Source organism: Exophiala mesophila (assembly GCF_000836275.1).
Source record: "Exophiala mesophila strain CBS 40295 unplaced genomic scaffold supercont1.1, whole genome shotgun sequence".
In the NCBI taxonomy this organism is placed as follows: domain Eukaryota; kingdom Fungi; phylum Ascomycota; class Eurotiomycetes; order Chaetothyriales; family Herpotrichiellaceae; genus Exophiala; species Exophiala mesophila.
In genome coordinates, this window is record NW_015622504.1 from 2,323,183 (window position 1) to 2,346,913 (window position 23,731).

The 23,731-nt window shown below is 49.8% G+C and overlaps 9 protein-coding genes across 10 annotated transcripts; 5 read left to right on the forward strand and 4 right to left on the reverse strand.

Annotated features, from left to right (window-relative positions):
* The first annotated feature begins 202 nt into the window (after positions 1-202).
* On the forward strand, positions 203-3,740 carry PV10_00747 (uncharacterized protein). Its single transcript, XM_016364859.1, has one exon. The coding sequence runs from the start codon at positions 383-385 to the stop codon at positions 3,536-3,538; it is 3,156 nt and encodes a 1,051-aa protein (XP_016228508.1). The 5' UTR covers positions 203-382; the 3' UTR covers positions 3,539-3,740.
* Positions 3,660-6,098, reverse strand: PV10_00748 (uncharacterized protein). Its single transcript, XM_016364860.1, has one exon. The coding sequence runs from the start codon at positions 5,718-5,720 to the stop codon at positions 3,816-3,818; it is 1,905 nt and encodes a 634-aa protein (XP_016228509.1). The 5' UTR covers positions 5,721-6,098; the 3' UTR covers positions 3,660-3,815.
* A 199-nt stretch (positions 6,099-6,297) lies between these two features.
* On the forward strand, positions 6,298-9,281 carry PV10_00749 (aspartyl/glutamyl-tRNA(Asn/Gln) amidotransferase, B subunit). Its single transcript, XM_016364861.1, has 2 exons — positions 6,298-6,704; positions 6,759-9,281. The coding sequence occupies exons 1-2, from the start codon at positions 6,383-6,385 to the stop codon at positions 8,213-8,215; spliced, it is 1,779 nt and encodes a 592-aa protein (XP_016228510.1). The 5' UTR covers positions 6,298-6,382; the 3' UTR covers positions 8,216-9,281.
* Positions 9,282-11,247: 1,966 nt separating this feature from the next.
* PV10_00750 (uncharacterized protein) lies at positions 11,248-12,956 on the reverse strand. The gene is made up of 2 exons (XM_016364862.1): positions 12,527-12,956; positions 11,248-12,470 (listed from the first exon to the last, which is right to left on the reverse strand). The coding sequence occupies exons 1-2, from the start codon at positions 12,767-12,769 to the stop codon at positions 11,277-11,279; spliced, it is 1,437 nt and encodes a 478-aa protein (XP_016228511.1). The 5' UTR covers positions 12,770-12,956; the 3' UTR covers positions 11,248-11,276.
* Positions 12,957-13,208: 252 nt separating this feature from the next.
* Positions 13,209-15,272, reverse strand: PV10_00751 (uncharacterized protein). Its single transcript, XM_016364863.1, has one exon. The coding sequence runs from the start codon at positions 14,901-14,903 to the stop codon at positions 13,284-13,286; it is 1,620 nt and encodes a 539-aa protein (XP_016228512.1). The 5' UTR covers positions 14,904-15,272; the 3' UTR covers positions 13,209-13,283.
* A 638-nt stretch (positions 15,273-15,910) lies between these two features.
* Positions 15,911-17,126, forward strand: PV10_00752. Of its 2 annotated transcripts, XM_016364864.1 has the most exons (3): positions 15,911-16,274; positions 16,336-16,451; positions 16,512-17,126. In XM_016364864.1, the coding sequence occupies exons 1-3, from the start codon at positions 16,166-16,168 to the stop codon at positions 16,677-16,679; spliced, it is 393 nt and encodes a 130-aa protein (XP_016228513.1). In that variant the 5' UTR covers positions 15,911-16,165; the 3' UTR covers positions 16,680-17,126. The 2 variants fall into 2 exon arrangements, with proteins under 2 accessions (XP_016228513.1, XP_016228514.1); XM_016364865.1 differs by having other exon boundaries at positions 15,911-16,451.
* Positions 17,127-17,759: 633 nt separating this feature from the next.
* PV10_00753 (uncharacterized protein) lies at positions 17,760-19,364 on the forward strand. Its single transcript, XM_016364866.1, has 2 exons — positions 17,760-18,111; positions 18,191-19,364. Exons 1-2 carry the CDS (start codon positions 17,958-17,960, stop codon positions 19,099-19,101), a joined length of 1,065 nt encoding a protein of 354 aa, XP_016228515.1. The 5' UTR covers positions 17,760-17,957; the 3' UTR covers positions 19,102-19,364.
* On the reverse strand, positions 18,752-20,381 carry PV10_00754 (uncharacterized protein). Its single transcript, XM_016364867.1, has 2 exons — positions 19,927-20,381; positions 18,752-19,841 (listed from the first exon to the last, which is right to left on the reverse strand). The coding sequence occupies exons 1-2, from the start codon at positions 20,268-20,270 to the stop codon at positions 19,271-19,273; spliced, it is 915 nt and encodes a 304-aa protein (XP_016228516.1). The 5' UTR covers positions 20,271-20,381; the 3' UTR covers positions 18,752-19,270.
* Positions 20,382-22,854: 2,473 nt separating this feature from the next.
* On the forward strand, positions 22,855-23,649 carry PV10_00755 (uncharacterized protein). The gene has a single exon (XM_016364868.1). It carries the CDS (start codon positions 23,018-23,020, stop codon positions 23,444-23,446), a length of 429 nt encoding a protein of 142 aa, XP_016228517.1. The 5' UTR covers positions 22,855-23,017; the 3' UTR covers positions 23,447-23,649.
* Positions 23,650-23,731: the final 82 nt, after the last annotated feature.

The window sequence follows — 23,731 nt, forward strand, 5'->3', positions numbered from 1 at the left end:
GATGGATGTCCAGCAATTTCGGGCCTCGGCTCTTCAGGGAAGCAGAAGATTCCCAGTGGTAGTACGGTGGATTATTTGACAGCATACACCAGTATAAAAACCTTGGCAGAGCCAATCCTAACATAGACTAGTGCTGCCTTGTGGTTGTCATGTCCTCCAATTGCAAGGCTTCCTCATCATCTGCCCAAGTCACTGAGGATCTCTCGTCCACATCCATCCACGTTTCATAACAACCTCAGGTTGAACCTCTTTATTTTGTGCATATCACGCCCGACTTGGATTGAGGTGGCATTTGCCCCCGGGCTCTGAAAAGACAGTTGTCACATCCGTCATGATCAATTCTCATCGATGATAATCTTAAGAACTCCCTTCTGTCATCAATATGCCCTCATTCGCCATCGAAGTGGAGGGCGCGACAAACCCCTTGTCCAAGCAAAGTGTCATTTCAACCCTTGCCAGTGCTTCGAAAGGATTTGCCAGCCCGCAAGCGTTGAAAGCGGCCACACAACAAATTGGCAATTGGGAGAAAACCCCAGGCTATTATGCCATCCTCCAGGATGTTTATGCAGATCTGTCAATTGACCAAGAGATTCGTTTTCAAGCCATCATCCAGCTCAAGAATGGCATTGACAAGCACTGGAGGAAGACTGCCACTAATCCAATCTCGAAGCCTGAAAAAGATCAAATCAGATCAAGATCCATTGATGCTGGAGTCAAGGAACCACAGCCTGTCCTTGCTCTCCACAATGCTTTGATGCTCGCAAAGATCGCCCGTCTCGAATTTCCCCACGATTGGCCAGAAGTCATCCCAGATATCTGCCAACGTCTTCGAGCTATCGGCCAAGATTTAAACGACGCTCTCTCGACTTCCAATATATTGCTTATCACATTACAGATCATAAAAGAGCTCGCCTCTGGACGCCTGGTTCGTACCAAGAAAAGTCTCTACCAGGTCTCCTCAGAGTTGTTGCATACTCTAGGCAGCCTGTACGTGAGTTTGGTTGGAAGATGGCAATCCGGAGGGGAGAACATCGCGACTACAGATTCCCTCAACAGCCTTGCCGCTTTAAAGACATTGAGAAGACTTCTTGTTGTTGGCTTTGAGAATCCACACCGAGAAGAGAATGTGCGCGAGTTCTGGATTCTCCTACAAAGCCATCAAGACAGCTTTTGGACGGCATACAATCAGGTTTCATCCCCCGATGCGAAAACAATATTGATGAAACACTTGCTGCAGCTTTCCAAGCTTTATCTGGAAATGGCACGAGAGCATCCTGCTTCGTTTGTCTTACTTGGCTCCATGAACATTCTCAATCGGTCTTGGAATATTGTCCAACATAGCGATGCCACACAAGACTTGACCGGAAACTTTGACTGGGACGTGTACCGTAATGGCGACGTGGTGGAAAGTTCCCCGCTCGAGAAGCTCTCACTCAAAGCTCTTCTGCTGTTCCGTGCTTGCTTGAAGATGGTCTTCAATCCGGTTCAGACTTTCAAATATCAGACACCTCAAGATAAGGAAGACAGAAGAAATGCAGTGGATGAGATCAAGGGGACCGTGCTCACCAACGATTTCGTCTTGAGACTGATGGAAGTGTTGGTCACTCAATATTTTGTCCTACGACCGGCAGATTTGAGAGATTGGGAGCAAGATCCTGACGAATGGGAAAGAAGAGAGGAGGAGATCGTGGATGCTTGGGAGTTCTCTCTACGGTCCTGCTCGGAGAAGTTGTTCCTCGATCTAGTGATCAACTTCAAAGAACTGCTTGTCCCTAGGCTGCTTCAAGTATTCCAAGAGTATGCTCAGGTCTCCAACCACAATGTTCTTCTGAAGGACAGCCTCTACTCAGCTATCGGTATTGCCGCTGCTTGTATAGAAGACATTCTCGATTTCAACACCTTCCTCAGGACAACCCTGGTGCCAGAGGTGCAAATCAATTCTCCGAATTACAACATTCTTCGACGCCGAACGGCCATCCTTCTTGCACAATGGATTCCTATCAAGCCGGAAAGCTTGGACCGAGTGGCAACATACCAAATATTCACACACCTTCTGACCAGCAAAGAAGAACTCAACGACCATGTAGTCCAAGTCACAGCGGGACGACAATTGAGGATGGTGCTAGAACCATTCGAATTCAGTTTCAAGGATTTCCAACCATATGCCACGCCTCTGTTGTCCAGCCTCATGTCTCTGATCAAAGCCACTGAACTGTCTGAAACCAAGATGGCCCTTTTGGAGACGGTTCGCATCGCCGTGACGAAACTTGAGGGCCACATTGAGCCATATGCGCAAGGGATTATGTCTACACTTCCACCCTTATGGACCGAATCAGGAGACGAGCATTTGATGAAGCAAGCAATTCTGACTATGCTCACAGCTATTGTCAACAGTCTTGGACAAAAGAGCATTTCCTACCACGAATCCATTCTTCCCATCATTCATGACTCTGTCCAAACCGACTCAGAGGCAATTGTGTATTTGCTAGAAGAAGCACTTGACCTGTGGTCGGCAATCCTACAACAAACACCTTCAGATGCGCCCTCGGAGCAGCTTCTGGCGCTGTCTCAATCTCTGCTACCTCTACTCGAAATGGGAAATGAGCTACTACGACAAATTTTTGAGATTATCGAATCTTATACGATCCTATCACCGACTACGACTCTCGCCTCGTCTTTCCTCGACCCGTTGCTGACATCCATGAAGTCACTACTGTCCATGCTGTCATCAAGTCGCGCAAGGGACGCGGCACATGCTCCACATGTTCTAGAGACTCTTGTTGCTTCCATTTCTGCAGAAACCTCGCCTTCCGTCCCGGCACAGCAAGCACTGAGCCATCTCCTGACATCGATGATCAACTCAGGCTACCTAGCATCCGTGCTCGAAATCCTAAGAGAAGCCTACGAATACCATCAAGACCCAAGACCAAACCGAAAGGCGCCTGATGTGATTGGACCAGGAGAGACAAGTCTATTCAGCCTGATCGCACGAATGGTTCTCCTATCACCTGAAATCACAGTACAAGCCATATCCGCAACCAACGTCCACTCAACCTCTCACCCCAACCTTCCTGTTCTAAGCTGGGTCCTCGCCGAATGGCTAGACCGCTTCGTTGACATTGGCGACGTGCTCCGTAAGAAGTTGCAAGTCCTCGCCTTGACCAGTCTCCTATCCGCAACCACACCACCGTTCCCTGAACTGGCACTCGAAAACCTCCAATCCTACCTAACCACTTGGACCGACATCTGCGTCGAACTAGGCGAAGAAGCCGCCGAGGAGTCTATGGGTGATTATCTATGGCACAACAAGCCAGCAGGCGACGTGCCTGAGTGGCCTGACGCGACCCCTGAGGACGGTCGTAAGAGAGTGCTCAGTAATCGAGATCCAATCTATACTATCAATGTCCGGGACTTTGTTGCCGTCAAGATCAAGGATTTGATAGACAAGGTGGGTGGTCCAGCGGTGTTTCAGCAGGAATGGCTGAGTCGCGTGGATGGTGCTGTGGTCGAGGCTTTTGTGAATCTTAAGCTACTATGATTCATTGATTGATGATGAGTTCCGCCAGTGGTTGGGTGAGTGGGTGCTCAGTCGCTACACATTACGCAAGACAAGCAAGCAAGCATTCTCGTCTCGTCAGACAGAGAAACTTGAAACGAACGAGAGGACGAACGAAACGTCATCTCCGATTGGGGTGGGGGAGTTCTTTAAGAACAGACCGTAGCGTGTATGAACAATAAATGACCTCTTTCTACATTAATGATGTTCGAGTCTCTACGTGTGTAGAGTCCAACCAGAGGTCAGCTAGCTAACTTAGTTAGCCTGGCCGAAACGTCGGCGCCTTCTGCAAACCGACGTGATAGCGCATGAATAGAGTATCTAAGAAATGTTCATGGCGAATGCCAGGAGGTTTAGCAGCGGCGAATTCATCCACTGCATCCTGAGGACGGTAGTTCAGTCTCTCGATCAGATAGCAGGCGATGAAGAAACCGGTTCGATTATATCCGTAATGACAATGGACGCCGATGGCTTTGTCGTCGTGGCCTGGCTCGGCGCGTAGACGGTCAATTAAGGCGATGAAGTCGGCTACCTCGACTGGTGTTGGAGGTACTTTGGACACGGTGGGAAATTTGTGGTACTGAATGCCGCCACGTTCGAGTGCTTTGGTGTCATATACAGGACTGTCGTGGGAGATATCGACAACAGCGAATATCCGATCCGCCCATTGGGAGATGAATACCGACGGTGTGTGGTCCTCGTCTTGCTCGCGTAGTGTCTTGAGTGCGCGGAACATGCCATTGGGTCCGATGGGTCCAGATACAGGTGTCACACGTTTCCATTTCTCCAGGTTCTTAACGTCCCATTTGCCAGATGTCGTCAGTTGCTGGAGCTGCCACCCTAGAGATAGCTGTGCTGAGACATAGCGTGAAAGGAAGTCTTCTATTAATCCAGCTACAGTGCGGTAGGTTGAATGGTCATACATGAGCGCGTGAGCGGCAGGCGCTGGAAGGATTACCGTCTTGATGACGGTTGAGTTCATGCTGGAAATCTCGCGTGTTGAAGGGAGTGTGCCGAATTGGCGATCGTCTGCCAGAGGATCATTGGATGTTTGGTTCGAGGGAGGGTGAGAGCCATCGGATGGTGTAGCGGATGTATTGTTTAGTGTGGGTGAAGATTTATTGGGCGTTTCAGACGTGCTGGGTGCTGCAACAGGTATAAAAGGCTCGGATTCACTCGAGGAAGGTTTGTCGGAAGAATCATTTGCTCGTTGTAAAAAGGCAACAATCTTGTTAACTTCAGTAGGCTTGGTAACTGTGTCAGCTTCCCCAGCAATCACAAGCATTGGGGATTTGATTCGAGACCACGTCTCCTGACCGGGCAGGCCTCCTGTAGCTTTGCCATCAGAATCGTAGACGGGTAGGCAGCCAATGGTGGTTCGCTTCCAAACTGGAGTCCTGTAACGACGATTGAAGTTTAGCTGTAAGCGTCGCAGGTCAACACCAGCAGCTTCACCGGCCATTCTCTTGACACTCTTTGAATTGATACCACCTCTTCGATCCAGCATTCGCAGAAGATCAAGAATCGTATCTGGTAGAGACAAGAATCTTCGAGCCGATATTGTTTCAGATTTGCTAAGAGGAGTGGCTTTCGGGCAGAGATCAACCAGGCCAACGACCGGGTAAGGGAAGTCTTTGGCGGTTGCCAGAAGTGTGGAGATTGAACAACCCATACTATGTGCAATAAGCACAACCTTTTGGTGGCCATGTCGAGTACAGATGTCCTCGATGCAAGTTCGCCATAAAGCCGCAAATGCTTCAACTTTGTAGGCATTATAATCAGTAGGTGCAAACTCAGAGGATCCGTGGCCAGGTAATTCTATGCCAAAACATGGCGCGATATTGACCAAACTTCCCAATAGTGGTGCAAACTGGGGTAATGAGCCACCAATTCCGTGAATGAAGACCAGCAATGGCAAGTCAGCTATGGCCTGCAGCTTCTCTGCATGTGCGTGTGGGTGGTAGAAGGTTAGAATGGAAGGGTAAATTGAGTAGGGAGTGGTGTAAGATCGTGTTGATGTGTTGTTCTTGAGGATTGAGTGGTCGTTCTTATCATTGTCGGAAGCTTCTTGATCACTACCACGAACTCGCGGGAGGATATAAGAGAATCCCAGATACAATGCTCCCGCGCCAAGGAGTACGCCGCTGGTGGTGGAGAAAGCCATTGCTGGAGACTTGAGACTCCTGCTCGTGCTCTCCCACTTGACCGTTTGAAAGCCGTGATTCTCCACGGCAATGAATGGCTCAGAATGTCATGATGTTGTCTATTAGAAACACAATTTGTGGACGACTTTGAGACATGCTCGAGGTCAATGTGCAGGTAATATGAGATTGAGCCCTTGTGATGTCGATCCGCCGTCGATCAAATGACCGGGGATTATGTTGCCGCAGATGTCTATTCAACGTTCCCTGGAAAAGGGCACAGCGCCAACCAATCTTCTGAGACCGTGCGAGAGGTCTCGGGCATCCTTAAATTAACCCAGCGTAGAGACTTTTGTACTTGTTGGGCGCAGATTGATTGAGATATATTGAGATATGTTGAGTTATGTTGAGATAGCGGGAGAATTGAAGTTGGGAGTCACGAGTTGAAGTGGGATTAAGGATATCGGAGCGGATAAAGTGATGTTCCGCACTACGGCAATACATTCGGACTGCAACCACATATACTTGCTCCGCTGAAGAAAATGTGACAAAACATGTGCAGAATCAGATGACTTTTCTAAAGAAACCATTCATTTAGCCCTCTCATCTCCATCCTCAAGTTCTTGTTGGGCTCGGCGTTACCGTCGTCGTCGTCGCTGCTGCGTCAGTGTACATCGAGAAGTCCATGCCGCCAAGATGGACCAAGTGCACTCCCTTGTGCCGGTCTACATCCTCCAGGTTCTGTCGTCCAGGTTCATTTAATCCAAGTCAACCATTCACGCCATCCTATCTCCCACTGTGCTTCCCCAGGGCTTTCCACCTCACCAAGCCGCTCTCTGAAGTTGGTGTGGTTCCTCTACGCAAGGAACTCAAGGATGCTGCAAAGGCAGCCCGGCTAAAGGGACACGCGCCCGCGCCAAAGGCTGTGGATGTCTTGGATGACTGGGAATTGACCGTTGGTATTGAGATTCATGCTCAACTGAATAGTGCTACCAAGCTATTCTCACGTGAGGCTTCTCTGTCTTCATCACCAACCTGCCATATCCACTAACATTATGTAGCCGCAATTGCTTCTCCGTCCCTCCCTCCAAACACGGACGTTGCTCAATTCGATATCGCGCTTCCTGGCAGCCAGCCAGTGCTTCAGCATGCCGTCCTCCTTCCTGCCCTACGAGCAGCACTAGCACTTAATTGTGTTGTACAGCTCGTGAGCACTTTCGATCGAAAACACTACTTCTACCACGATCAACCGGCCGGTTACCAAATTACCCAATACTATCAACCTTTGGCCAAAAATGGGCATCTCACCTTGAATACCGAGAACGACACAGAGCCGCTCAAAGTGCGCATCAAACAAATTCAGTTGGAGCAAGACACGGCCAAGTCTCAAGAGTTAGATGAAGAAACCACACTCATTGATTTCAACCGTTCTGGTCAGGCTCTCATTGAGATCATATCAATGCCGGACATACATTCTCCCACTGACGCTTCCGCTTATGTGCGCAAAGTGCAAGCTATTTTGCACGCAGTTGATGCAGTCACTACGGGCATGGAGGAGGGAGGGCTTCGTGCGGATGTCAATGTTTCGGTCCGCCGTCGCGATTCGACAGACGATGCCGGGCATTCTTACGCCGGGGTTCAAGACTTGGGGCAAAGAACAGAGATCAAAAATTTGAGTAGTCTGGCTGGCATTGAGCACGCTATCAGGGCTGAAAGAGATAGACAGATTGCGGTACTGACGGCAGGAGGCGCGGTCGAGGCGGAGACAAGAGGCTGGTCAGTCACAAATCCACACGAAACGAGAAGACTCCGAGGCAAAGAAGGGGAGGTCGACTATCGATATATGCCGGACCCAGATATTCAACCTCTATATCTTCATGCGGGCCTGATCGATACCTTGGAGAGGACACTACCTCCTTCGCCAGATAAGCTCAGCACGATGCTCCTCGAGCACTACGGGGTCTCACCATCAGACGTGAGCGCCCTTCTCACCTTGGACGACGGGGAGCGGCTATTCTACTTCCAGACCGTGGTCCGCGAGATATCGTATCTGTACGGTCGCGCGGTTCCAACAGAGATCCTGGGCAAATATGTGTCCAAGTGGGTTTTACACGAGCTGGGAGCACTGCTGTCCACAGAAGAAGCGCAATGGTCTCCTCTTGACGTCCTAGCAGTTGACCTTGCTCAGATCCTCTATCGCCTCGAGCAGGGCAAGATCACCCACCCCTCAGCCAAGTTGATTTTGAAACTCAAGTTCAATGGTGACAAACGTCATGTGGTAAAAATTATCGAAGAAGACGGACTAGCATTTGTCAGTCTGTCAACAGTGCAGTACGAAAAGATTGCACAGGAAGTCATTGACGAACATCCTCAAATCATCAAGGACATCCAAGAGCATGGGAAGTTGGGCAAAATCCAGTTTCTGATGGGCAAACTTTTAAGGCATCCAGACAAAGGAAAGATGCAGCCTAAAGAGGCTGAGAAAGTTCTACGTCGTTTAATCCTCGGAGAAGAATGATTGTTTCATCTCGTGGTAAAGATCAGACTGAGACAAGCTGACTCAGACGTGGACACGGATTGCAATCCGTAGCCCCCGTGTGCCCAATAAATATCTCACCCAAGTGTCGATGCAGCCTGGGACTGTTCGGGTCGTGATGACGACGTGTTAGGCCCAGATTTGTGTCAAGCATCGAACAGTATCGAGTCAGATAGGCAATCAGCACTCGGCGCTCAATACAAACACAGTTCAGGCCACACCATATGCCTAATGACTCGACGTACTGGTGTGAGTAAGAATATTCCACATAATCGTCCAGAAACATGGCTCAGAGCCTGAAATCGACTATGATGAAATCTCCCACCAAGTCACGTTGAACGCTGAACGTTGAACATTTAACACGGGTTCGCATCGACAAGACCGAGTCGACGGTTATCGCCCAAATTTGCTCGACTCGACCGAGTCGACAGCTTGTTTTTTTGCCGTTGGTATGGGGACCCCGCATTTGGACAGGGACACACTCGGGCATCGGGCATCTGATTCATATTCCGCTTAGGCTATCCATGTAAAACCATGCACAAACATCGATCCATGCTCTCGAGCGGGGCATGGACCCCAAGAGCTTTGGTAACCGGAGACACAAGATTGGCCCGGCTGCTGACTGTCGGGGAGTCAAGCCTTGGAACTCCTCCATCAAAGATCCATCAACCGCCTCTACAGAGCACGTATCCTCGATTGAGGCATACCAGTAGGCGCATCCCCTCAGCTGCGTCCTTTTGGATTGCCCGAAATTCCATCGTACGCAGCATCAAGCAATTCTTGAGGGCCGAGAAGTTATGAGCGTCATCAAACCTCCAAGCACAGCCAATAAAGAGTCTATTTTTGACGCTTTCTTGTCCAGCCCCGGATTCGCCCCGGTATGTCAAAGGCTCACTTCCGTCATGCTCATTCGCAGTTGAGTATGGGTTTCATGGTGTCACATCAAACCCTCGGATATGGTACACAAGACCAAAGCTTGCTGATCCCCTCGTCTCACCGAGTGACTTGCCTTATAGAAGAACATATAAGAAAATACAAAAAGACTCTTCTCTCCATCTCTATTCCTGTTCTCCTGACCTTTGCTCCTCGCTCGTAGTCATTTCCCAATTTCCAAAATGTCTACAAGTACTCCAATGTCCTTTACACCATACCTAACCCTTGCGGCCGGTGTGGCCGCTCATCTGTTCTACTTCAAGACTGGTGAACGCCACCTCTACCCACTTCGTTACGTCCAGGCCTTTATTCTGGTATTCGCTGTCAGCACATTCGCCAATTCACACTATGGCAACGTTTCCACCGCGGCAGCAGCACGATCCACCGCCATTTCAAGCGCCCTGTTCCTGACTGGGTTGTACAGTAGTTTGATCATCTACCGACTATTCTTCAACCCGTTGAACAAGATCCCTGGCCCCTATTGGGCTCGTCTCTCGAAGTTCAACTTCGTCACCCGTGTGGCTCCCAAGTTGAATGGCCATCAAGAACTCGCGGATCTGCATCAAAAGTATGGCAAATTCGTGCGTATTGGACCCAACGATATCTCGGTCACCGAACCAGAGGCCGTCGAGATCATTTCAGGAAATAAATCCAAATGCACGAAGGCTCCGTGGTATAACCAGGACGTGCCGTTGATTAGCATGCATACTTGTCGCGACCGAGCTCAACATGATCGCAGACGTCGGATCTGGAGTCCTGCTTTCAGTGACAAGGCTCTTCGAGGATATGAAACCCGGATTCAGGGTTACAATGATCTATTGATTCAGAAAATGGAAGAACATGCAGGTCAGTTTCCAATACCATACCATATATCCTAGTAAATTAGTATGCCCACAGCAAGACACCAGTACTAACATTTGATTTGATTTAACTCCCATCAGGCCAACCCGTCGATGTAACTAAATGGTTCAACCTATATTCCTTCGACGTGATGGGCGATTTAGGATTCGGCAGCGGATTCGACATGCTCCAAGCCGGCGACTACCACTGGGCCATCAAAGTCCTCAACGAAGGCATGGCCCCCTTGGGACTGAACCTCCCTATATGGATGTTCCGCATCATGACCTCCATCCCCATCATCAGCGATGACTACCAACGCTTCCTCCAATACACTCGCGAGCAACTTGACAAGCGCATCCAAATGCAAGGCAAACTCAAAGTCCAAGACATCACACACACGTTGATTGAATTCTATCAAAAATCCGACCATGCCACACAAAAGACTCAATTGCCCATGTTGCAAGGCGATGCGAGACTCATTATTGTGGCTGGTAGTGATACCACAGCGGCGACGTTGACGCATTTGTTCTATCATATTGCGAGCCAGAAGGGTTTGGCCGAGCGCTTGAGAGAGGAGTTGGACTCGTTGTTGCCCCCCGGAAAACCTTTTGAACATGCGAAGATTCAGGATGCCAAGTTGTTGAATGGTGCGATTAATGAAGCTTTGAGACTCAACCCTCCCGTGCCGAGTGGTGTGTTCAGAGAGACTCCCAAGGAAGGGGTGGAGATTGCTGGCACTTATATTCCTGGTAATACGTGCATTCAAATGCCTGGATATGCTATGGCTCGAGGTATGAGATTTTTCTTCCTCCCTTTTTGCTTTGATATATATCGAGGTGGTTGACTGATTGACTGACTGCTCTTTTCTTTCTCGTCATACAGATCCTGATATCTACCCAATGCCCCTCGAATTCATCCCTGAACGCTTCTCGACTCGACCGGAGCTGATTCGCCATAAAGATGCATTTTCCCCGTTCTCTACTGGGCCATATGGATGTATCGGCAAAAATCTGGCCTATTTGGAGATCCGCACCCTCGCTTCCCAGCTCCTGCGCAAATTCGACGTGGCTTTGGCTCCCGGCGAGGATGGTCATCGACTATTAAAGGAGTCAAAAGATCATTTCACCTTGGGGATGGGCCGTCTCGACTTGGTCTTCACGAAGAGACAGGACTTTTAAGCACGAGGTACGACGTGAGAGGCAATTTCAAGAATCAATTACGTCCTGACTTAGAACGGGTATCCAATCATCTATGTAGCGACTGTTTATAATCACACCATCGAGTCCTCTGACAAGATTTTCTGCACTTCAATTCCACTCAGTCCTGGGCCATTGAGAACAACCGTCTGTACACTGCCCATGTTGAATGTTGTCAACCAGAATCCCGGCACATCTTTGGACAGAATGTTGATGCACAATCTAATCTCATCCTCACAAATGGGCACACTCAGGCTGCTCTTAATGTCATATACCAGTTGGTTCATGCTGAATGACACCTTGCCTCGAACTTTCCCGGGACTTGAGTGCAGGGATGAAACAAAGCTTGTAGCCAATTTCTGTTGTTGTTTCATGCGGATAATTTCCACCACTTGATCGATACGGCCGATAGCATGTTGACGTAGGATCGCTTCCGAGCTGGGTGTTGCAGTGCCTGAGTTAGCGATTTGCTTGGCTCGAACGCGATCAAACAATGACATTGTCCTGGCCTTGAGTGCCTGTGGCGTTTTCTCCTGTTCGCTGGTGGCCCCGGTCTTCTTGGGGAGCTCGGCTATGTTGCGACGCTCACCATTGGCCGATGATCCAAGTAATTCCAAGCGTATGGCTGAGGTCTTGTCCTTTCGAATCTGTGTCTGGCTACCGACTTCAAAGGCCAGTCGCGGAAAGTTGAGAACATCTTGGTGCACCCAGCTCTGGTCTTGGTCGCATAGAGCAGCCCAGAGCGTCCCAGTGACAGATTCGTATTCCCGCTGTAGTTCATTTTCATCAAAAGAGGGTCGACCGGCTATGTTCGAGTACTCTTTTCCTACAAATTCAAGAGTGTGTCGAACAGTATCGCCAAGGCCCGTCCGAATCAACTTGAAGGGACCTGATTTATGTTTGAATGTTCGAGGGGTGGTCGATTGGCGATCGCTGAGCTCATACAAGGCTAACATGCGCTGGATGTCCTCTGTCGTCACTGCGTATCTCTTCCATAGCCTTGTGACCGAGCCCAGGAGAGTGGACAAGTCAGCTGGGGCAGAGGTGCCGTTATGGGCAATATGAATTGTAAAAGCGCGAAGGAATGATTTGTGTAGGGCGGCGAGGCTGGTCAATGACTCGCAAGGCTCTCGAGGCAGGTTTGAATGTTGGTCAGAGTTGGCATTGAGGGATAAATGGCAAAGTTCGAGAGTGGGTGAAAGTTGGCACTCGGCGGAGGAGTCGTCGCCAAACTGAGAGTCGGGGGGTGTAGGCAATTGTAATTTCGCCTGTCAGAACAATGTCAGCGCACTTGTCAAAGCTCCAGTCAAGTCGAAATGTATACCTTCTTCGCCTGTTTTACTCGTTGCGATGGTGACTCGGCATCACTCTGATTGTCCTCATAAGGGTGCTTTCTTTTCGCGCTGGACTTGACGGAGTCGGGGGAGGTGGCACTGTGACTCGAGACCTCTGCTTCTAATAGAACTTTGCCGGTCAACTCTTCCTTGACGGCTTTGGAGATTTTGGCGAAGTTGCGCAGTGGTGCTTGCCGTTTGCTGACTCGAGAACCTCGAATGGAAGGCGCCATCGAGGAATCGTCACTGAACAAGACGCAGGGAAGGTGTGAATATGGTGCCAACAAGTTTTGGGGTGGATAATGTTGAGTGTGTGCACAGTAAAAGCAATGGATTAAGAGTCTGGCACCAAAAACATATCATGAACTGTAAGAGTTTCCATAGACATGCACGGAATGTATGTATATAGGTACTCTTATGTGTAGGGTAGGTCAGTGACATTGAGAGATGTGAGACGGCGCCAAGGTGCAATCTTGGGTGGCAGGCAGAGTCCCAGAGCCTGGACCACGACGCGCTGCCACGCGCGACCAAACGCGTCCGTGTCACACTATGCCCTAATAGGTTATATTGATTTTGTCGTCGATTGATTGGCCACTTGTTGTCGATGGGGGAATTCACCAGAGCATCAAATACCTAGGTACTAGCACACTTATGCTAGTCCATCTTTTGCAATTAAACAACGTGGAAAGTAATGCAGCTAAAGAAAGGCCTGGCCTATGTAATGGATAAGTAGCAACCCACCAACGCCTACGCTAAATCCTCGTCAGGGATCAGAACTTGGTCTGCTTTCAGCCTCGCAGGCGGAGCCTCTTCAACCTGATCGTCTTCGCTATCATGGGCTCTTCCCTTGCCCTTGTCCAGCTCTCCATTAGGAGTGTCATTATTAGGAGGTCTTGGTGGGAATGAAAAGATTTTGGCTTGTTTCTCTTCGGTAATTTCAGCCTGATCCGATATTCCTTTGATCTCCTTGACTGGCTCCAACTCGGGCTCCGGTTTAGGGGCTGGCTCATCAAAGATGGTTGCAATTGCCCGAGTGATGTCGCTTCCGTCGTCGACAGTCTTGAGGACATGTTTTCTGTCGCTCCAATACTCAAGGCCTGTGATTTGGGCGTTGGCGGCCTCGATGGCCTGCAGTAAATGATCTATTCTGCGACTCTCTTGGTCACTTTCCGGTCGGCCCTCCTGACTATGCTTCTCGCGATGTTCACGCGCATGATTTGCAGTTTCTTTTAGGTAGGTAAGTAACTGTCGCCTCGAATTTTGAAAGACAAAAAAGGACATGATGTCCTCGATGTGGTGCTGAACATAGGCCAGCTCATCAGCGGGGGCAGTTTGGACGAACTTTTTGACCACGTCGATCCTTTCACGGTCAATGCTTGCGAATCGGAGGGCCTTGAGGAGACTGGCAGTGTTCTTGACATCTTCAGGTGGTTGGTCGACGTCGAGAGAGTCCGGGTAGCTGATGTAGCTCGAGGGTCTGGCGGTTTTACCTGTCCCATCGACCGCACTGATTGGACTCCTGTCGCGCTTGGAATGAATAGTAAAATAATCTCCCGTCAAGTGATGTGCAGCTCCCAGGGTGCCTGCGTTGGTGTCGGCTGGGACTTTGGCCTTCTTGATCCTCTTTCTCAGCCATCTCCGTCTGCGAACAAAGCTGTGAAACCACGGATGGGTGCCATGCCAGGCGAAATTGCGGCCGAAAGCAAACGAGTACTGCCAACCTTCTTCATCGACGTCGTAGCTCATGTCAACATACCAGGACTTCCAAGCCCATTCCCAGCTTGGGTCTGGCACCTGAGCATTGGTGATATTGACTGGAGACTGATGGAAGTCTTTGCTGAGCCATGGACTGGGGTCGATTGGCATAAGAGAAGAGTTGGAATATAGAGGGATTCCGCAGAAAAAAGACCCACGCTGATTTTCGTAAAGGACGTCAATTTCGTAGATGTAATTCTTGGGAGAGGTCAAGTTCTTTCTCTTCCTCTTATCCAGACTTTTTCTGCTTCGATGCTCGGAGTGTTCTCCGGCAAAATCAAGTGCCTGGCTTTGTGGGACCGTAGTACCAGGTTCAATTTTGGAAGGGGTTTGGGAAGAGGGTACATCATTTGTGCCAATGCTGACGGGTTTGGAAGACACAACATGCTCTTGCCATTTGGCATACTTTCTTCGGGCGAGGTGGTCCTTGACTGAAATTTTGGTAGGATTCCTGGGCAAGTTGGGCCGACTTGGGCTGGGAGAGGCAGACCTGGATTCCTCCTGGCGATCTGGAGCTGTGGCATCAATCAAAGATATTTCGTGATCATAAGGGTCGGGTGCACCGTCCAAAGTTGAAACGCGGGTAGCAGTTTGAGTGACATTGTCGGACATGCCGTTGCGAGGTTGACAGTCGAAAGGATGGATATCTGGGCAGCTGGAGTATAATGCTTTTCAGAGTCAAATCATGATCAGGATAGTCAGGTACGCTTGGTGCTGATTCGCAGACACAGCGAACGGCTGCCTGGTGGGAGGTGGATTGCGATGATTGTGTGCTTCGGGTTCGCTGGAGGAGAGACTGCGGACTGGCTTGGTTCGTATGCTGGCGGCGACTGGGTAGTATGCAGAGGTGATTCTAATAACAACTAAATAATCAAAGGTCAAGGAGGACAAGGTAGTCAGGTGGAAACAGAGGTTGATTCAAATGAAATGGGATTGATTGACGTGGACAGTGGACAGAGTAAAACATGCAAATTGTTATCGAGCTGCGCTGGAGTCAAGATTTGTGGTTGTTGTTGCTGGGGCCTTTGGGCGTTGCTTGAGTCATTGACGTCGTTGTTGGGATAAGTCAATTAAGCCTTGGCCCACCTAATTGCGTGGCTACAGAAGGGCCGAGAGGCCTTGAAACTCCCTAACGTGATTGGGGACTGTGCCACAAATGGTCAGATAGTGAACAACGCCACCCCTAAAAAACTAGGCTACAGTGGCAGCCACTATTGCGTATAGGCTTCAAGTTGGTAGCTAATCAGGTGGAACCCCTTGAGGCCCACGCCCGCCTACCAGGTTTCCCACTTCTTCCCTTAGCTGCGGGGTCAACCAAGACATTGCGACGCCGTAGAGAGTGAGAACCCATGCGCAGGTCGCCACTTCTGGACTTCCTATGAAGACTTTGAAGAGGTTTCGACACCTACAACACTACTTAGTAGGGGAAAGGTGAACTAGGAATACTGCAGGACGTGGGGTTGATAAAGCCTTTACGTTGTTTGGTCTTATGGAGGGGACCGAGGGACCACGAGTCTACACGAACAGGGATCAACAAGTCTGGCCGTGGTCATCATCCCTCGTCACTTGGACTGCCTGTGCTCCAATCCAATGATGTCACGGATCAAAGCCACCACACATGGAAACATCGCACCACTTGTCGCATTCGCTCTTCCTACACGAGGTACAAGTTGCACCTTCCCTCTGCATCTGAACTTTCCTGCATCGACATCTGTCACATCTTTTCACCTTTCCTTGCTGCCATCTCTTCCCAAGCCATCGTTTTCCGCGTGATACGCCATTCGAGTCCTCTCTCCTCCCACCGATCTGCTGGTCGGCACTACACGTCCTTGTAATCCCCTTCACTAAAGCACTCGACGTCAAACTCAGCAGTCATGCCCAACAGAGGTGTCACAATTGGCGGCTTGGCCGTTGCAGGTGGTGTCGGCTACTACCTATATTCCGCCGGTGGTGATCCAAAGGTTGCTGAGAAGAAGTTCGAAGGTACATCCCTCCCAACCCATGGCCTGGTCTGTCGGATTGACTTACCCTCCTCGACTCTCAGCCGACGCCTCCAAACTATCCGCACAGATCAAGAGTGAACTCCCAGGTCGAGAGAAGCAGGCCGAGAAAAAGGGCGAGGCTCTAGCACAGCAAGTAGGCCAGAAGTTTGATCAGGCCGTACGTCAATACCTTATTCTGACATCCTGTTCAATTTTCCTTCTAACCCCAAATCAATAGTCTGCAGATGCGAGATCCAAGTTAGCCGATGCGGAAGCCAAAGCCAAAGAGTATCGAGAAAAGACTGGCAAGGAGCTCAACAACGCCATCGACAAGTTTGACAAGACGGTCGAGGACGGGGCTGCTAAAGCAAAGAGTGGAATCAGCAGTTGGTTTGGTGGGAAATAGTGATCCGACCAGATCCTCAGCTTGTGCACAGGATATGTTGCTGGCGTTGAGGGATGCCTCTGACTTGTACATCTTCCCCACATACCCTTGTTTGGGCCTGATACCTGATGCTGGTCTGCACGCCGTTAGTCTACCATTGTGGATCTGTCAAAGTTGTCCATGATGCGAATTTGAACAGCTCACAATTCTGATTAATTTGCAAATCAAACCAGATCCAAGATACATAATCAAGGACCCGTGCTACTTGGCAGTTATTTCCAAAGGTCGAAGAAGACATAAAGTGGTCTTGGAACAAATCAAAAATAGGCCTGTCTAGGCTCACATCGTCAGATGCCGGGTGCGAGCCTGATTCCATAAGCATGGACGGAGGGTCAAGCCTGGGTTATCACACCTATTACATTCTGGACCTCATATGGACTGAATCGGGCTGGTTTTCTGGTTGACTCCACTGACACAGCCACCAACCTACCGGGTCTCCCCTGATGTCGACATGTGCATTTCCACGCCCACCGTATTCCTAATTCTCCCCTTCGTTCCATCGATGTGCTTCAGCCCAATCACAAAAATCCCCCACTCGGGACTTCAGATATATATATGCAAGCTCTCTCGCCGGGGTTGACCTGGGCAAGATAGCAGAAGAAAGGACCTTTAGGGCATGCTTGCTCCTGCGAGCCATCAAACCGCCTCCGTCGAAGAACGGTACATCGGGTCTTCTCAGACCAGGCGAGATGGGTTCATGCCTGACGAACCATTCATTACTACGTGTCTCGCATCAAAGACCCAATGCCAAGCGACAAATTCCCCTTCTCCTTGGAGGAAAGAATGATGTTGGAAGCGCCTGCCAAGCCAGTGGTGCTTGCAACATGCAGCTACCCTCTGTGCTTCTGTCTGCATCTGTGCCTTAGATGCCCCTCTGCATTTTTCTGGTGGCACCACTGTCCACCCTGATTTTGACCTGCGATGATTGTGAACAGTGCCACACGGGTGCCTTGCCTCTCACAGCCAACCCCTTTTTATGCATCTCAGGCTGCTTCCCACTGCGCCATATCGTGGCCAGCTAAGATTGATGCGTTGTCCGCCCAGCTCCACCCACCTGGAGAGAGGACTGCGGTTCTTTCGTCCCACATAACCTGCTGATGTAGCCCACCTCGCCGGCATTCTTCTCGTTCGGCTTCAAGACGAGAGGATTTGGACGACCTCAACAAAAAAAGGTACTTACTAAGGTGAGCTGTCGTTTTAATCTCTTCCCTCGTCCATCGTCTCTTTTGACGGACAATCATGGAGTCATTTTTCAAAAAACTCAAGAATGAAGTCAAGGAGCTTCTAAACGACGACGACGACAAGAAAAAGGCCGACAAGGACAGTGACAAACCCAAGGAGAAAGACAAGGACAAGGATAAGGACAAGGAAAATGAAAATCCAAGTGACAGAGGTATAGTACTTAATCAAGTTCAAGCTTGTTCCTTTAATCCACTCCAGAATCCTCTCAGACCGCTGACGCGTCATTCCAGCGGCTGCTCCCGACCCAAGCGTTTATCAAGCTTATCCTCAACAACCCCCCTACGGTCAACCTCCTCAACCATACGGACAGGTTCCACAGCCATATGGTCAGCCTCCACAGCAGCAGTACGGGCAACCTCCGCAACAATATGGCCAACCACCCCAAGCACAAGGATATGGCCAACCTCCGCAACCATACGGCCAATACGGCGCTCCTTCACCCGGGCCCCCCCAACTGCCTCCCGGATGGATTCAGCAATGGGACCAGAATAGCCAACGTCCCTACTACGTAGAACAAGCCACAGGCCGTACTCAATGGGAGCCCCCTACACCAGCTTGGGGCCAACCACCACAAGGCCCACCCGGCGCACCTGGCTTCTATCAGGGCTATGGGGGTGCAATGCCAGCTGTTCCTCCCCAGCCGGGTCACGGTGACAACACCAGAGATTACTACGGCGGCCCAGGGATGGAACCAAAGAAGGATAAGAGCGACAAAGACAAGAAGGACAAAGATAAGAAGGACAGTGGACATGGCACTGGCGCATTGCTCGCCGCCGGCGCAGGTGGTCTAGCCATCGGTGCTCTAGCAGGTGCTGCCTTATCAGATGATGGTAGCCATCATCAAGCCGCCGCCGCCCCACCTCCACAACCAGCATACGACCCTGGATACGGAGGTGGCTATGGCTACGGCGCCCCTCCGCCTGGACCTCCTCCCCCAGCAGAGCCGCCCCTGGAGTTCAACCAAAATCTCTCATCAAGTCAACGTTCTTCCCTGCAAGAAGCTCGCGAGGATCTTGAAGAGGCCAGGGCTGCAGCTGCAGATTCGGATGCCTCCAGTAGCGATTTCGAGAGGTTGAAAGAGGCCGAGGAGGAGTATGCAAGCGAGGTTGAAAGTGCCCACTCCGAGCTCGAGGATGACTGAGGTTGTCACTGAGACAGATGAACCACGATCCTTGTAGCCGGACAGGCTTTGTCATGACACTCAGAGACGGTCGTGGAGGATGTAGAATCCTGCAAGCAAGCTCCCAAACCAATGGCCAACATGTTTCAGAAATCATTAGACCCTTTCGACTAGAGTTCTCTGACAAATTTCACCTGCCCTTGAAGGCGGGTTTTCGCTTTTCTGAAAAGGCCTTGAGAGCTTCCAGACGGTCTTCTGTTTCCAAGACCACTTCGTAGGCTTCGTTTTCGGAAGCCTCACCTCTTTGCCAACCTTCAACCGCGCGCATAGCTTGTGTCAGAGCAATCGGACCACCTTCACATATATCGTTGGCCAATTGTAAACTAGCCTCGAGGACTTTGGCCCGAGCCTTGCCCTCCTCTTTCTCCTCCTCTGGCAGGATCTCCACCAGTCGATTACAGAGGCCCAGGAAGTATGCCTCGGCTCCAGAAACACGTCTTCCGGTGATGATCATGTCCCGTGCTCGATTGAGCCCAATCAATGCAGGCAGTCGGTATGTACCACCAGCACCTGGGATGATGGCCAACTTCGTTTCGGGCTGACCGACTGTGACGCCAGATCCAAAGACGCGCATAGTGGTACATAAACCAAGCTCCAACCCACCTCCTAACGCAACCGACGAGATCGCTGTGATTGTAGGGATAGGCAGTTTCGACAGATCCGTAAAGGTGTTTCTCATATTCAAGAGAAATTCTCGAGTCCTATTGGTTTCCAGACACAGCAATCATCAGTAAATTTACACCAAGAGAGAGAGGGGGGACAGAAAAGTATCATGGATAGACATACTCTGATTGTGTCATTCCTTTCCGCTCCCTTAAATCAGCACCAGCACAGAAGGCTTTATCTGTGTTTGAAGCAATGATCAAGGCTCGGGTGCCGCCTCTTCCACCTTCAGCCTGAATCTCGTCGACATGGCGTCTCAAATCTGCAATCAGCCGTCTCGACAAAGCATTACGCGCCTCAGGGCGATCCAGTAGCAGAACTCGAATGTTGCCGGAATGAGGCGCAGGGTAATGCTGTACTTTGATCGGTGACGGTTCAACCGCTGCTGAATATGCCCGCACTTTGGTTTGCTGAGGGCATGCTCGCAGGGTGGTCCACGCCCGAATAGTGACGGTGCGGGCGCTCATTGTGAGTGAGAAGAGGAATTGTCAAGCAAGAGCGCTTTCCGAAAGGTTCTAGTGGGTTGACTGAATGAGTGAGTGTAAGACAAGAAGAGGGCGAAAAAGTGTGGGAAGAAGAATGATGGAACAACTGAAGTTGACTCCGCACCACTTCGGCAGGAACAGTCTTATGAATTGGAGAAGCTCCTGCCATATGTCTATCCACTCGCACGGCTAGTGACGGGAATGTCTATCACTTTGGGACTTTGGTGGTGATGAAACGCGGGGACGCCCGGCCGCGTTCCGGGTGCCACTAAAAAGTTTACTGTATACGAATACTTCTTGAGGAAGACTCTAACTACTCCATAGGTACAAGTCTAAGTGCCTCTGAGTACAGGCACTGATTGCCAGATCTTGAAGGGGCATCAGGAGGGAGGCACTGTGAATTCCATGATGTAGCAAATTCTTGATTTCTTCGAGCACCTTCCTGGATTACTACTGCCTATGCACAGCCTGGTGTACCTACAGCCTGGCTGGCACCTTCCTCATCTTCACCTTTGTACATGAGTCTTGGCAGTGACCACGCACGTTTCTCGCCTTCTTTTCTGCAGACAACTACCTACCTAGTAGAACTTATATGATTACAACCACGCTTTGTGTTTATCTGGCCGTGCTGCTACTCACCTGACGCCTACATCACGAGGCTCAAACACCTTGCCGAATTGACCTCTCGGCAGGCAGCTACGGCAGCTGTTCAACATTGGTCCTCGGTGACAGATCCTTACCAGGCAAGGTACCTAAGCACCAATATACTTACTTACCGACCAACCTATGATGATACTGGACTTTACGACAAAGCCAACACGATGTTAGAAAAAATTAACCAGGGTTAGGTAGGTACTAGTACTACCTATCCGCACACCAGAAGGCTGCGTCTAGCCCCTCGGCCCTGCCAACAATAATGGCATTGGGTCCTTTGTTTGCCACGTTGGTGGAAGCTACTCGTTTCGGTGTTGAGGGATGCTCACGCATGCTCCTGGCAAAATACAGGGAATGCTGACATTTACAGAACTATTTAGGTATCTTGAGATACCCGTTCGTACGACTAAGAGTACCTACAGTTATAGCCTTTAAGGTTCCTTCCCTTCACGCGACTGTCAAATCTGACCGCGTTCAGTTGCAATGACACAAGAGATGAAATTCACTTCATATGAGGAGCAGGAAGATTTTCTATACCTTGGGGCACCGTAACCTTTCAAGCGATCGCAAAACTTGATTCTGAAAAGTGATGGATTGACGTGGCACGTCAAAATTAGGTACCTTCAATAGCGACTTGCTCAGGACTGTGCCGAATGCAGACTGTGTTTTCACAAGGAAGACCGTCGAGCACAAGTTCGAGCGGCGCGACGAACTCAGATCTTTTATCCTAACAATAGAATTGATTTCAGCAACCTGGAATTGCTGCCAGACACGGTGAGTGAGGTACCTAGTACAATTCAGCCTGGAGCTTCACCGCCAGGAAAGTACTACAAATCCATCCGGTGGCATCGCAATCAACCAGCAGAACAGATATCTAGACCCTTCCTGTCGTTTGAGCAGAACGATTCACGAAGACCGCGGCCGAATCATTTTTCCACCTACCTAAAGTGATGAATCTCTTGCTACGATACCACAGATAGCGCATTCAGACCTTCAAGAACAGAACGACATCACCGGCTCTGCAACTTTGGTGAAAACCGTTAAAGATGAGAGATTGTTTATCTACAAGAGAATCGATCGCCCTCTCTACCAATCAACGGACACCCAGGTCCTTGTAATGGAGGCGAAAAATCTCCAGCAACTCATATTCAGCGCTCACATCGTAAAGCTTATGGCAATTGCGGTGTCGGCGAATTCATATAGGACAGATCCAATCAAGCAGGGCCAACCCGTGATACGCGGCATCATCCTTGAGTATCACCCTAGAGGAACCATCGAGCAGTGGGTGGATGATGGTGATAAGGGTAATGAATCCTGGAGACTCTGGCCTGCTCAGCTCGCTCGTGGGCTGAATGCCATGCGGTCACGCGGTCTTGTCCATATAGACCTGAAACCCTCGAATGTCGTTATCGACGCATCTGGGAATGCTATCTTGATCGATATCAGCGGCATTAGTGGCGTCACATATGACTGGCTTGCTCCAGAATTCTGCGATGAGGTGGATCACACACCGTTCACATTGCAAGCTAAAATGCTCAACGATGTCTAGGCTTACGTAAGAATTCTTGAGAAAATTATAGATTCTATAACGGAGATTGCTGGTGTGAGCTGGTTAGACGATATTATAGGTAAGTACCTAGTACCTACCTCTCTAAGTAGTCTGAAACCAGAGCAGTTCTAGACTTAAGGTAAGATTTTTTTTAAGTAAGGTAGCTCTAGATTAGGAAGGAACTCTTGAGGTAAGTAGCACCTACTTATATTTAAATCATCCGAATTAGGAAGGAGCGAGTACTCGATTTTCAGGCTAATAGAAGGAAGGTGCCATCTGGATTACCTGAATAGGTTTAGCTTAAGTTCTTCATTACTATCAACACCTGACACTTTTCTCACTAGCAAAGTCCACTTGCTCCGTCACATATCATCCTTCCTTTTCCTATAATCGAAGGAACGATCCCACAAATCCGTGACACACCGATAAAAATACTAGGTACACAGCAACGCCCAAATTAAAATTTCAAATAAAAAAAAGCTCATTCTCCGCACCAACGAAGACGCCTCAGGTGATAAAGAACGAAATGGCGACCGAACCCCTTCTACACGATTCGATACTCGCCCTCGAGAACGACACGTGGAAAGCATTAATGGAATCGGGAGCAGCGCTATTACCATTTCTCAGTCGAGAATGCGTCATGTTCTTCCCCATGGGTCTCAAAGTGTCGCACACCACGGAGCCGTGTCTGAAGGAGGTTCTCGAGAGCGAGGCATTTGTCCCATGGAGGCGGTATCGATTGAGCGAGGTTCAAGTGACGCCGCTGGCAGCGGATGCCGCTTTGATCACTTACCGTGTTCTGGCAACGAGGCAGCATATCACAGATGATGACGATGAGTCGCAGGATGAGTTCCGGGCATTGATATCGACCGTTTGGAGGAAAGATCCTGAGGCAGGACAGTGGTTGATGTCATTTCACCAGCAGACGCCGTATCAGGAAGAATTGGGCATTTGAAGTGAAGAGGAAACTGGCCTTTATCACATCCATGATTTTTTGAATGGAATTCAACGGTAACGAATGATGTATGAAATGAAATGCGAGAGTTTTGACACGTTGACAAGGGCTGGTAGAATTGATGACTTGCAGCTGCTGGCAGTTTGAACTGTAGGTAGGTGGTTTCTTTCATCCGCTGATTTGTAGCAGTCTACTTGCATGTGATTCTGGATTGCTCCTTCCTCAAACCATTATTCGAGGGTGTTGTGAGGAAGGTGGGGCAGTTTGATGACGTCAATGGGTCTC